We start from the raw sequence: 14354 nt of genomic DNA on the forward strand, positions 1-14354 counted from the left end.
TCAGCTTGACAAGCGTCCATTTTTGACTTATTTCAGACCGTTTTCTGAGCGCGCAGAAACGTCTTCTCTGGGAACATAAAACCGCGACAAGCACCACCAGCAGACCCGTGTTTTCACCTGACCGCGGTGAAATTTAAAACCGTGTAATGCAAAGTGTGAATGTATGGTGACAAACAGGCTTGATGTGCCTGTATGTGAGCTCCGTCCTACCTGTGTGGAGGTGAGTTTCAGTCCTGACTCAGCATGTTGTTACTGCAAACACCTGCTGCCTCACACAGTCGCTCCAGTGTGTGTGTGTGTGTGTGTGTGTGTGTGTGTGTGTGTGTGTGTGTGTGTGTGTGTGTCGTTGCCCTCATACCCGGGGGAGTCCTTGGGCGTTTCCTCTCGGCTCAGCTTTGTGTAAATGTGTATTTGTATGTGTGTTTATGGATGCAAAGCTCTGTGTGTCTGACTTCCTCTCTCCGTTCTCTCAGTTAGCCGATGATGTCACTGATCAGAGCCTGTACTTTTGCTAATGATAGCATTTAATGGAAAACCGTAGAAGCCCAGAGTAAATGGAAATGATTTCAGTGTGTTTTTAACAACCACTTAAAGATGTTTTATTTCGGTAAATTTCACCTAAAGGTCAAAAGTTTTAACTGAAGCTCAATCGGCATAAACGTTAAGACAAACCATTAAACTGTTGAAGCTCCTGTTGGTGCGATAGTTGATTTTTGTGTCTCATTTCCAACTCGTTGAATGCTGATGTTTCCAGATAGCGGCCGACACGATTTACAGTCCCAAAGCTTCAGTGTTTGAAGAGCTGGGAACCCCGAAACATCTGTATTACTGTCGTACTAACAGGAGCTTTGCTGTGCTTGTGATAGTTGTTACACCAGCATGATATTTTTGTAAAAGTAAAGGCACTTCATTGGTTTTATGACAGAGACAATTAAGAGCCTCCATCCATGGTGGTGAAACACATTGTAAGTTTGATTTTCTTTTCTTTCAGTGTTTTTTGTTTCCCTTCATCAATACTCTTTTCTGCTTCAGTCAGGTGTAAACATGCTAAAATTAAAATATTTTCTTTTGTTCTCTGGACTTCAAACTGGCTGTACTTTTGGTCAAGGGCTTTACTTTAGTTTGGCGTATGCACCCTCTCTAAGTTTTCCTTTAGTGCCATCATCAGGTCAAAAAATGACCCAACAACTTGGTTTATGACTTAATACCTGCAAAGCTGATGTCACTCCCATCAGCCTCAGCTGCACTTTGTGATGTACAAATTAGCTGACATGTCATCACATCACAACACTTTGTCATTTTCCCTTTAGTTCATGCATCTGCCCTTTAGAAGCACATACTGTTGCACTGGGACACACTACTGTCGTCTGTCAGGTGTCTCTCTGCAGCTCGGTGGATGTGACGGTTCTTCCGCCCTGCAGAGGATTGTGGGTCAGAAAAGGCAGAAAGAGCAACGCTAACCTTTGAGCTGCTGTGTATCAGGACATAATCTTCTATTGGAGCTCAGCCTTGAGCTTTGATTGCATTTTTATTTGCCACATGAACAGCGCTGTTGTTGTTATTCTGTCTTTAGTTTTCCTTCTATAATCTCATATCCCTGCATCTGTTATAGAGACAAATACAGGCAGACAGACAGAGTCACATGACTAAAACCTTCTCTCTCTTCTTTGTCACCATCGTTTCTCTTTCTGCTGCAGTTCCTTCACCACTGCTCTGTTTTTTTTCATGTCATTGTCCTCTCTCTCTCTCTCTGTGTCTCTCTATCTCTGCTGTTGCAGTGTGGAAACAATAAAATCAACTCTGTTTCCTTTTTAGGTGGTGGATAGATGCAAACACTCCTCTCTCTCTCTCTCTACTTCTTTTTTATCAATGTCACTCTTTCCCCTGCTCTGTCTTTCTTTCTCTCGCTTTTTCGGACTCACACTTGTCTTCATATTTCTCTCTCTCTCTCTCTCTCTCTCTCTCTCTCTCTCTCCCTCTCTCTCTCTCTCTCTCTCTCTCTCTCTTACTGTATATGGTCATGGAGGCTCAGCCCGGCTGTTTCAGTACAAACTGCCTCTCTGAGTCTCTCTGTCTCTGTGGGAGGTGATTTTAGCAGAGCACAGTTGCACTCTGAGGCTGCATATTTGTGCATTTTGTGGCCAAAAGTATATGGACAACCTGAACTTTAAAAAAAAAAATTATTATTCAAAAACCATGGGAATTAATCTGCTGCCAGAAGAGCCTCAGCTCTTTTCCAGTTTCAGTCCGGCTGCAGGGATTTGCTCCCATTCAGCCACAAGAGCATCAGTGAGGTTCAGCACTGATGAGATCTGGCTCACAGTTCATCCCAGAGGTGTTGGACGGGGTTGAGGGTCAAATTCTTCCACACCGAACTGGGAAAAAACATTTCTTTATATAGCTGGCTTTGTCCTTGAGGACAAACACACTGTTGACACGAAACAGAAGCACAGTAAAATTGTCTGAAATATCATTGTGTGCTCTTGTTTAATATTTGATTATTTGGAGCACGTTGGTGATAGAAATCTGTCTGATTGGTTGTTCAGCTCAGTCAATCACTGCCCGAGAAGAGAAACTGTTGCTGTGGTATCAATGATTTCACCCCGTTTCATGTGGTTGCTCCTTATTTTTTTTCCTCTGCCTCTTCACTGGTGATGTCGACAACTTTTTATCAGACATCGATCTCGATCTGAAGTGGTTATATGTGGTGTGTTCAAGTGCTGAAACAAAGGCGACGTGAGGCCAAAAGAAAGCCATGAAACAGAGACCAAAAGTAGGAGCGTCTACATACTTATGGCCATATGATGAAATTGACATTTCCTGAACTGTAAAATCAAACATAAAAACTGAGTTCAGTGTCGTTTACTGTCATCCTTTCTCAGCGTGACGGTCGAGTTATTACATAATCTGGAAGTCATGACATCATCAGTTGCTATAGTGACGTCAGCAGCACCCGCAGACGCAGTGTGAGATTTATCTGTGTGTGTGTGGCCACAGTGTTTGGTTTGAGGTCGAGGGGTTAAGAGCAGACGAGCTTGACGTCGATGCAGGCAGTCGCAGAGGGCTGCAGGCTGCAGTGTGTGTACTATATGTGTGATTGTCAATAATTCATAGGAAGGTTAGAGCGAGTTCACACGGCTGTCGTCAGGCTGCTGCATCAGAACTATATAATGAACTTTACTCTGAGATGAAGGCAGGAAACACGTCCAGTCGCCTTCGACAGTCGAACTCAGAATTACCTGTGACCTGGATGGCTGAGAGCCTTCGTCAACGAACACTGGCTCATTTCGGTTATTCGTCGCCACCGTTGGAGACGCTGAGACGAGGGGTGTTCAGTTGGTTTCAGTCTGCAACCTCACAGCTAGAAGCCACTAAACCCTGCAAACTGCACACTTTGATCAAAGCTATAAGGCTGTCAGATCACAAACTGTCACAACAAATAATGCGTGTTGTCGCTTTATGTAGAGGACCTGTTGTCAGTAACAAGAACATCACAGCGCGGAGAATAAAGGTAAAATTCAGAAGAGTAAAATCTTGCCTGTCTCACTGACTGACTGACTGTTTGACTGACAGACTGACTGACTGCCTGTCTCACTGACTGACTGTTTGACTGACAGACTGACTGACTGCCTGTCTCACTGACTGACTGACTGTTTGACTGACAGACTGACTGACTGCCTGTCTCACTGACTGACTGTTTGACTGACAGACCGACTGGCTGCCTGTCTCGCTGTCTGATTGGACGGAGATTACCAACAGAGAGCTGTTACAGTATCCAACAGACGAGCTCGCTGACTGACACGTTCATTTTCACTTTGACTCGCTGATAAAATCCCAATTAAGTCAAGAAGATGGCTGCTAGCTGTGTGTGTGTGTGTGTGTGTGTGTGTGTGTGTGTGTGTGTGTGTGAATGTCACTTTAAAAAGTTAAAGACAAGGTCAGACCTGCCTTGTGTCTCCCTCAGTGTCTCTCTTTCTCTTTCAAACTGACTCATTTTGCCGGTTTCTTTCTCTCTCTGCAGGGAACTTAGCTCCCCTACCAGAGATGCTAATTATTGCCATGTGCTTTGCCTTCACGCTACCAGAAACACACACACACACACACACACACACACACACACACACACACACACACACACACACACACACACCACTGCCATCGTCACCAGTGACGTCCGTGCCCACAGTGGGTTTCTTGATCCGAGCTAGTTAGTCACATGTATGTGTGTTTAAGAAGGATTTGTCAAGTCAGCCGCACGGACAGCTTTCTCCGTGTTCGACAAATCCGCTGCAGATTTAGCGTCACTCAGGTCTGTTTCACTGCGTGAGTCAGGCGACGCGCTACACTCTGATTTCCTCTGCATTTTTAAATTCTTCTAACTTAGTCATCCTCCAGTCACAGATATACTGCCGCAGCTCGTCAGTCGTGGTCTGCAGAAAACTTATTCAGGCTTCAGTGGGAGACTGTTTGAGGAAAGAACAATGTTTATCACTTTTGAGAGTGTTTAAACTCGTCATTAAACAATATCCAGACACTGTGACGCAGTTATAATCCATGATGATACACAAAACAACAAGAAAAAAAACAAAGTTAGCCAAAAGAATAAGCAAAACATTCAGATTCAGACGAATAGCATCCCATGTGATGGACACGTATCAGGTCGTATCGTCACATCACCCTCGTTCATCTTCTTTTCTTCCTCTTACACTTGTTGACTCTTCCTCCTTTTGTTGTCTTTTCCTCACCATCTTCCTCCTCTTTTCTTTGTGTCCACCTCACTTTCCTCCTCAGTTTACCTCCTAACTGTCTGAGCATCTCCCTCTCATACACTCATGTTTACAGTGTCTCTACTTTCACCCACCTGCCATTACCAGCCCGAGACACACGATACAAACTACATTACCCACGTAACCCCTCTCTCTCTCCTCTCCCTTGCTTTCACACTCACAGTCCTGGTTTTGATTTGCCATCAAAGAGTGTCTCCTGAACTCCAGTTCCCATGATGCTCCTCTCTGCTCTCCTCTTAAGCTGTTGCCTTATTTCACTCAGAGTATTTGTCAGTGACATCTCGTTGTGTATTTCTTCCTTCGGTGAACGCTCGGTGGGGTTAAATGAATTCAGACTCTGTCCATCAAACACGAGCACCCAGCTGACATTTATTTACTCTTCAGTGATTTTTCCAGAAACTTTTCTCTGTAAATGTGATAAACTCCTCCCGCCTGGTAAAACACAACAGCAACAATTGTTATAAAAGATCTATTGGATTCAGATGTGCTTTGTGCTGCGAGCAAATCTGCTGATTACACCGCAGGTAGGCTCACTGAGATCAGTCAGCAGGTTCTGGGGTGGCTCGTTGTACCATGAACGGTGAATTTAGTGCATCTGCAGTACTTCGAGTTTCAAATGTATGCACATACACACACATGCACCCACACTGCAGCATCTGTTCCTGGTTGAGTGGAGAAAATGACTAAGCATAATACGATAAGTCAAACAGCGTTCTCTCTGACTGCTTTGTGTTTTGTTTTTTTTGATGGCTTCGCTTGCAGCTTTTTGTGGCGCTGCCTGATTGTTCCTCTGTTGTTTGTTTCGCTTAATTCAGCTGGGAGCTGTTTCATCTGCAGATAACAAACGCAAACTTTTAGATAAACTTTGCAGGAAAGTTCTGTGGGGGTTGGAAAACCTTGATTCGACAACATGCATTAATGATGAAGGACATGCTTTAGTCTAAACTGTGACTTTACAGGCTTTAGTATTGAATAAATAAAGTTATAAAGAAGAATATAGAAAGTTAATGTCTCTTCTCTCTCTCTTTTCTCTGGCAGGTGATATCACACAGAAGGGCTATGAGAAGAAGCGATCCAAGCTGATCGGAGCCTTCTTCCCTCAAGCACCAGGTAAAACTGACTTTTCATTCAGCGCTTTTAATAAATATGATGCATTGCGTTGTTATCAGAGCAGCTTTTATAAATATTAAGCATTAAAAGTAAAAATAAGAAGAAATTTCCTTAAAAATCTTCATGAAATGCTTGAGAAAAGCGGAGTATACCTCCTCCAAGGCCCAACAGTCCCCTTTAATGCAATCAAGCCGAAAGCAATATCAATCATCATTTAAGCTTAAGATATCAGCCACATAAATATGGCTTTTTTTTCCCCCAACAAGATCCTTAAATTATTCCCTGTGTGTGGTTTGTCCAAGTGGTGTTGCCGTACCTCAGCAGAAGCTGTTGCTCGCCTGCTGCTGGTACAGTTAGTGTACTGTCTCGCTATGTCATTACTTTCAAATGTATTAAAAAGTGGAAAGCTATAATGTAATATAAGTGGTACGAAGGCTTCATCACTGTTGGTTGTGAGAGTTCAAAGTGTTATAAAAATGATAATTTCATGAATGGTTGTCATCCTGCGGTGTTATGCTAAATTCCTGTCAGAAGCTAGTTAGCATACATTCTGTGCATTAGCTAGTGAATAAGTAAAAAGCCCATCTGGACTCCAGGGCTACAGCTCTGCACCGCACAGCATAAGTGCTGTCATAACATTCACGAGGGGGGATGAACAGGAGGGTGTGACGACCTTTTTGACGTCCAGCTTCTCAGTGAACCTGTCAACAATCGGACTGAGGAACAAGTTAATCTGGGATGTTATAATCAGAGTTTTGAGCAGGAATACAACCTGAATTGATCTGAAGGCACATTTGATTCAATCCTTATTCATATTTAGTACATTAGAGTAAAATGCAAAGATGTTTTAGCTCTGCGTGAACGATTGCAGACTAAAGAGCCAAAAAGCGTTCTTCCATAGAAGCTGATACCTTGTGTGCTCACTCTCTCCGTCTACTGTGTGTTGAAGGGTGTTTAACCAGCGAACAGGACACAGTGAAAAGATGCTTTGTACACTTTGCTAAAAGGCCAAAACAAAGAACATTTAGGAGATTTATGTGTTTGTTTCACACAGAGAGAATAGTTTTTACGAAGCAGGGACTTGTCTTCACTGCAGGCTGTTGCCCATTTATTTATTTAGATGTTTTCGTCTGATAGATTCCCAATATGCACTGTCAGGGTTTTATTTTCCTCCTTCTAGTGTATGTGTTGATTCTGATCTCTGCACATTTAATAAATCATCACCAGTCGGGTTGTTTTTGTAATAAACCGCAGATGGATGTTGTTGAGTTCGACCACAAAGGATCTAAAAGTCCATTTTGCATCAGACTGACTGCTGAGGATGGGACTGGAGCGTCACTGGAGACACACTGGCACTGCCAAAGCTATTACTGGAATACACTGTGTGTGTGTGTGTGTGTGTGTGTGTGTGTGTGTGTGTGTGTGTGTGTGTGTGTGTGTGTGTGTGTGTGTAGGGTGGGGGTATGTCAGGAAGTGCATTATGGGAAGGAATGAGGGGTGTGGGAAGGAGAAAATGTGTGGTATTCACATCCAGGCCCAGTGGGGGGTCGTCCCTAGTTCGTTATGGGGGGCTGGATGACACACACTCCTCTGCACACACACACACACACACACACACACACACACACACACACACACACACACACACACCTAACAACACAATACTCCCTTTCACATACTCACACACACACCAGTGACACAGATTCTTCCCTGTGATGTATTTCAGCTCTGAGGCCTGTTAATCCGCGCTGCTCGTACACAGTCAGGCTGGTATCGTTTGATTAAAGCATTTAAACTGTTCAAAGAAATGGATTCTCCTCATCTATCCAGATTTACACGGTTTCACATTATAGATTAGGCTCAGTTTACTCAAAGAGGACTTTGATATCAAGATATCCGACATGCAGCTATATCAGTATTGGTCAAATAAATAAAATTACAGTAAAAAATAGTTTTCACTTATTGCAATTATTGAATAAATTACATTTATTTGGTAACATTTTATAACAACCATCATTTAAAAATATTGAGTTTATAGTTATGTAACTGTTAATAAACCATTAAGTGATTTTAAGTTTCTAGAGTCAAGACTGAAATCACTAAAAACAACATACCCTTAAGCACTTTTCAAAAACCCTGTCCATAAGCTGCAAGAACTGGCTTTTGGTTACAGGTTGAGGAAATTCAAATAATATATAATAATAGAATTCGACAAAAAATAGTTAGAATAATCAGTTATTCAACAAATAGTTTCTGAAATCTGTCCCGAGTAGACCCTCTTCCCAAACAAATCAATAAAGGATCTCTGAAGAAATAAATAAACCAACATCTCGGATGCTGTCAGTTTCCACGGGTGTCAGGCAGTTGATCACCTTCGTGCACACAGGGTAAGTGTCTGGAAGTGCAGCTGCAGGCTAACGCTAAGCTAAGTGTTGTCTTTTCTTCGAACACTTGCAATAAGGCCGGTGGGGAGAGAAAGAAAGTACTGGGAGAATCATCAGTCCTGCTTTTGATTTGATGATTGAAATTGAAAGCTCATTTCGATCAAACATAAGATTTAGAACCGACACCTCCTAGTCGGTTGGGTTTGGCATTTCTCAAATTGTTCCTTCCACCATACAACGATATTCCCAGTCGACAGCCTCTGCTCGGAGCATAGACCGGTTGGTTTGCTAAAGTTTTTCATGATATTCCCTGAGGCACCGGGGAGGGTAAGGTTGGCAGAATGCAGCTGAGCACTATTTGAATACCAGAGTCATTTGATAACTCTCTCAAGATAAGCGCGTCATTAACTACACCCAACCCTTAGAGATAGTTGATGGTTGAGAGTCATCCCCAGGTTGTCAAAAACCCATGCTTTGGGTTGATGGCTCGCCAAAGGCTTGGGTTGGCAATCCACCAAATCAAAGTGCCGGTCTATGAGAACCAGGGGATGACACTCAACCGTCAACTGTCTTTCTCCAGAATCACTGATGCCCAGAAACACAGCAAGGTAAGAAGATAGAGGCAGATGGTAGGGTCTCTGCAGATACAGACACCACACACACTTACTTTAACTACAGTATTTCTTTTTACACTTACATTAGACTTATGAAATAAATTCTGTTTAATAGTGTTATTCAAGTTGTTCCCACTATTCCAGTAATGCTCCAAACCTGAATGATCAGACCTTACAAGAATCTAAACTTCCTCCTCGAAGCCACTCCTCTTTCTGGAATGAAGTTCATCCTGCAAAGTCCTCCCTCCCTGAGAGAGAGAGAGTTAAACTACTCAAGCCATTTCTTATCTTTCAGTCATACGACACCTGCTCTCCTCAGAAAGCAACATGGCGCAAGGGATTCAACTTGAACGACAGCATTTCTGCTGCCTGATCTGTCTGGATCTGCTGAAGGATCCGGTGACTGTTCCTTGTAGTCACAGTTACTGCATGAGCTGCATCAAGGATCACTTGGACAAAGAGGATCATGGGGGCATCTACAGCTGCCCTCAGTGTAAACAGACCTTCACACCGAGGCCTGTCCTGATGAAAAATAATATGTTAGCGTTCGTAGTGGAGGCGCTGAAGAAGACTGGACTCCAAGCTGCTCCTGCCGACCTCTGCTATGCTGGACCTGAAGATGTGGCCTGTGATGTCTGCAGTGGGAAAAAACTGAAAGCCGTCAAGTCCTGTCTGCAGTGTTTCGCTTCTTACTGCGAAGAACACCTCCAAACTCACTATGAGGTAGCTCCATTGAAGAAACACAAGCTGGTGGAAGCTTCTGCAAAGATCCAGGACAACATCTGCTCTCGCCATCAAGAAGTCATGAAGATTTTCTGCCGTACCGATCAGCGTTGCATCTGCTATCTCTGCTCCAAGGACGAACACAAAGGCCACGACAAAGTCTCAGCTGCCGCAGAGAGGACTGAGAAGCAGAGAGAGCTCGGATTCACTCGGACTAAGATCCAGCACAGGATCCAGGAGAAAGAGAAAGATGTGAGGTTGTTTCAGCAGGAGGAAGATTCTGTTAATCGCTCTGCAGAAAACGCACTGAGGAACACTGAGAAGATCTTCTTGGAGCTGCTCCGCATCATTGAGTCCGGAGTCTCTGATGTCAAGGAGAAGATCAAATCTCGGCAGAAAACCGAAGCGGGTCGGTTCAGAACAGTTCGGGAGAAGGTGGAGCAGGAGATCGCTGGGCTGAGGAGGAAAGATGCCGAGCTGGAGAAGCTCTCACGCTCGGAGGATCACACTTATTTTCTACTGAATTACTCCTCACTGTCACATCTCAGTAAATATCAAGACCCACCCAGTGTCACAGTCCGCCGCATGCGGTACTTTGAGAAGGTTACGGTGGCGCTGACAGTGGCCAAAGATAAACTGCAGGTGGTTGTTGGTGAAGAATGTGCGAAGATCTTACAGATGGTAACTGAAACTGATCTTTTACCATCAAATCCATTCGCACAGCCCACGACAAGACCCGACTTCTTACACTACGCACGCCAAATCACACTGGATGAAAACACTGCGAACACACATCTGTTGTTGTCTAAGGAGAACAGAAAGGTGGCGTTCATGAGGGAAGAGCAGACGTATTCTGATCATCCAGAGAGGTTTGCATTCTCCTGGCAGGTCCTGAGCAGAGAGAGTCTGACCGGTCGTTGTTACTGGGAGGTGGAGAGGAGCGGGAAAGGAGTTTTGATCGCCGTCGCATACAAGAACATCAACAGAGCAGGGAACTTCAGAGAAGGTGTGTTTGGACTCAATGAAAACTCATGGGCGTTGGATTGTTTCCAAAACAGCTGTGAATTCAGACACAACAACAAGAAAACCTCCATCCCAGGCATGTGGTCCTGCAGAGTCGGAGTGTACCTGGATCACAGTGCAGGTACTCTGTCCTTCTACAGCGTCTCTGACACCATCACTCTCCTCCACAGAGTCCAGACCACATTCACTCAGCCTCTGTATGCTGGACTCTGGCTGTCGGATGGAGCTTCTGCTTTGTTGTGCAAGCTGAGGTAGACGGGAGTCTTTGAAGAGACGGTGAGGACCCCTTCAATCACACGGGGGGGAAGTTTTGTGACAACTTTTACGAGGATTGTGATGATAACTGTTCCCATGCTGTTTTCATACCCACATTTTGAACCTCAGCCACTTCCTCGTGCCTCATTCTGGTTGATTTTGATTGACAGCGTGCGTTCAGAATTGATGACATTCCTGCACGGTAGCTGGATGATGCTCACCGAGTTGGCACTAATGCTGTGACTCATCATTCTTACCTAACAGGAAAAGAAAAGCAAACAAACTGTGCGACCGGCTGGTTTCTTACGGTCAAAGGTGACACATGTCATCATCACAGAAACGTCGCGGCTCACATCTGAAGTCGGAAATAGTCTGAGTGAAAGTATTTTCCTGCCAGCGTTGGATAATCTGATGAGAGCAAGATAACAATATCTGAAAAAATTCAAATGTTACTCAGCCTTCGGTGCCTGAACCTGTCTTATGAGTTACCTGTCAGTGCGACTGATGCGATGTTTCCAAGTTCACGGTTTGTTCGTGATCCTGAGACCGATGAGTGAATCTTTAACCTCCAGGAGAGGGTTGAACTACATCTTGCTGGGGTAGCCCAAATGAGATCGACCGTCTCTGACACTGTGCAGCATTCTTCCCCTCTGAGAACACTTGTTCATCTCTTATTCAGCAGGGGCTGCGAGCCATGTGGTGTGAACTCTCCGTATGATTAATTCAGGCCTTTGTTAGCTTTTCTTTGATCTGGGAACACTCTGCAGACCTTCAACTATACACCAAGAACGGCTGAGGCTCTGGAGAGTTTCATGTTCTTACAACTATATTAACCCTGAAGATATATTTTTTTAATTGTCAGATTTTTTATCTTTTTTGCTTCCCTGCATAAACTTCTGTACATTTGTTGTTTTCATCAGTAAAATCAAAACATTATTAACCTCTTTCGGTCTCGAGATGGACGTTTTATGCAGATTTGATAAGCTGAATGTGAGTATGTGCTATTTTATGTGCTGTGTACCCAATAGTCCTACTTGAGTAAAAGTAAAGTAATCGTACTTTGCGTCGGACTCTGGCACACATGACAGAATCACCCATATGGATAATACTTGAGTAAACATCTTAAAGTATTGGATATTAAATGTACTTAAGTATCAAAAGAAGTAAAAGTAACTTACACATACAGTATATATCTACATGTGTATACTGTATACTATTGGTCGACCGATTTCCCCCCTGTCCACCTGATATTCAGCATTTTTTAAAGTCAATTATTTTAAAAATGCGATACTTTGGCTCAGATGCAACACGCAATCCTTGAAGAGTAAAAAGTGCAATATTTACCTCCAACATGTAGCGGAGTGGAAGTATGACGAAGCAGAAAATGGAATACTCCTCTTAAGTACAAGTACCTCAAAGTTGTACTTTACTACGTAAATGTATGTAGTTACATTCCATCACTTGTGTATATATTTTACTGTATATTGATATGTGGATTTTTCTCTAATGCAACTTTTTTAGCATTCTGTTCATTCGACTTATTTTAACTGTGTTTTAAAATGTCAAATGTCAAAGTTTCTTCTTATTTGTGTTGAATATTGTATTTTTTTCGTTTTAAGTGTAGTAAAACATCTGGGACCTGCAGTCTGTGTGTGTTTTGTGTTACTTCAGGTGCTGTTGGTTGGTGTCAGGGTTCATCCATCAGGTCTTTAGCGTCTTTCTACCTGCAGTGTCTGACAGAAAGTGGATGAATGAGAGGCCTGCATTGATTTCCTTTAATGTTTCACTGCCTGTGAGGTCTCATCACATCTGGGTCAGTGTTGGTTGTGTCAGATGGATGGAGTATAACTGGGGATTAACACGCTGTCACATAGATGATTTATCTGTTGGATCTCAGCTACCTGCTCTTAATTCCCAGCAGTCGCAGTAGTGGTATGTTACAAACCTCACCCATCTGACACACAGGAATCTGAAAACAAATTACGAATACTTCCAGGTATGAATCAAGTGTACTCACGTGAAGGCTTCACGCAGGTAGACGTGCAGGTGCGCCAGTAAAAGATGAGAAACATGATGACTCAAACAACTCGTCTGTTCAGTTTGTATTTCATTTGAGTTTTGTAGTTTGGTCTGGCTGGCTTCACTGTTTAAATACTGTTTTCACTTCAAATGAGTCAAATACAGCAGCCTGGTCAGTGGCCTGACACCTCTAAGTCTGACGCTGTAGTTACCCCTCAACATCACCTCTTGAACCGCCCCTCTGGTACATTAGTATAAAGAACCAGAAAAGTCCGAGTCGGTTGGTTGGACGGGTCATTCACCGGACTTTCCCTTGGGAGACTGGGGTTTATGACCAAAAGTCAGTGATTTGTTTTTCAGATATAAGAGACTTTATTTGTCATTGTAGTCATACAATTATATTTAGTTTGGTAGCTCTCAGAGACCAGAAGCAAAAACGATAAAAAAGAACAAGTTAAACAAATATTTCAAGTTTAACAAGTTTAACAAATAAATGTATAAGCAGTATAAATCAAATAAGGTAGCATCCTATATTCACTGTATGTGTTATAAATATGAAAGATACTTATTTACGTAAGTAGATTAACATACATGAAAAAGACATAACTTATGTTGAAATTGAAGTTACTTACATGACATGAGCTCCGCTAGCTATGTATCTTACGTTTCTCTAAATTATGAGACTGAAATAAGTGGTTTTAACCCAAAGTATGTTTTCCTAAACCGAACCCCTAACCCCGGGCTGCCCAAAGTGGGGCCCACGGACCAAACCAACCACCTAACCAAGTAGTTTTGGTACCTAAACCTGACCAAACCGGGACAGTTTGACAACATTTGATGTTAAATAAGGTTATTAACAGTCTTAAAGTCATATTAAGTGAACTGTTTGGTCATCAAGCTTTATTTTGAAAGTCTAATTGGATGTTGTATCACGTGCGAACCTATTGGTCTAAAAGTCATGAGGAGGTAATATCATTTTTTGGATTATTTTCTTGATTACATTTCACTGAATATCAGTCATTATTATACACATGTATTTCACTGTCATACCTTTTGAAGAGGTTCGGTAAGTTAGCCATCATTTTGTTAATAGACACGGTATTAGATCGTGTCTTTTCTCTTAACAAAGAATAGAGTATCGTCGGGGTTGAAGTGACTTGACCAAGGACTCGACTCGACTCGACTCGACTTGCCCTAGAAAACATTATTTGGCACTTGCTTGAGACTTGGACTAAATGGCTTGGTCACATGTCTGATATGAAGGTCATAGCACCGTGGATATCCGTACCAAATGGCCATGAGTCCGACAGTTGTGTCCCTAGAAGATGTAAACCACTTCTACATTTTTTCTGAGACTGAGTAAATGAACAAACAGACAAATAAGTACGAGCTACCTGCAGACAAAAGAAATTGAGTCAGAAGTGAGGAGAGAGAAAGTA

The 14354-nt window shown here is 42.9% G+C and overlaps 2 protein-coding genes across 2 annotated transcripts in view; both read left to right on the forward strand.

Moving 5' to 3' along the window:
- The window catches only part of LOC311266909 (disco-interacting protein 2 homolog C), a 176848-nt gene that overhangs the window by 92498 nt on the left and 69996 nt on the right, over positions 1-14354 (forward strand). Inside the window, exon 2 of the mRNA XM_084369584.1 lies at positions 5826-5897. Within this exon, the coding sequence (XP_084225710.1) occupies positions 5826-5897 (72 nt within the window). The remainder of the gene's footprint in view (positions 1-5825; positions 5898-14354) is intronic.
- Positions 9211-10896, forward strand: LOC311266618 (tripartite motif-containing protein 16-like; the record flags this gene model as incomplete). Its single annotated transcript, XM_084369048.1, has 1 exon — positions 9211-10896. The coding sequence occupies exon 1, from the start codon at positions 9223-9225 to the stop codon at positions 10894-10896; it is 1674 nt and encodes a 557-aa protein (XP_084225174.1). The 5' UTR covers positions 9211-9222.

Source organism: Pagrus pagrus (assembly GCF_965226575.1).
Source record: "Pagrus pagrus genome assembly, chromosome: 12".
In the NCBI taxonomy this organism is placed as follows: Eukaryota; Metazoa; Chordata; class Actinopteri; order Spariformes; family Sparidae; genus Pagrus; species Pagrus pagrus.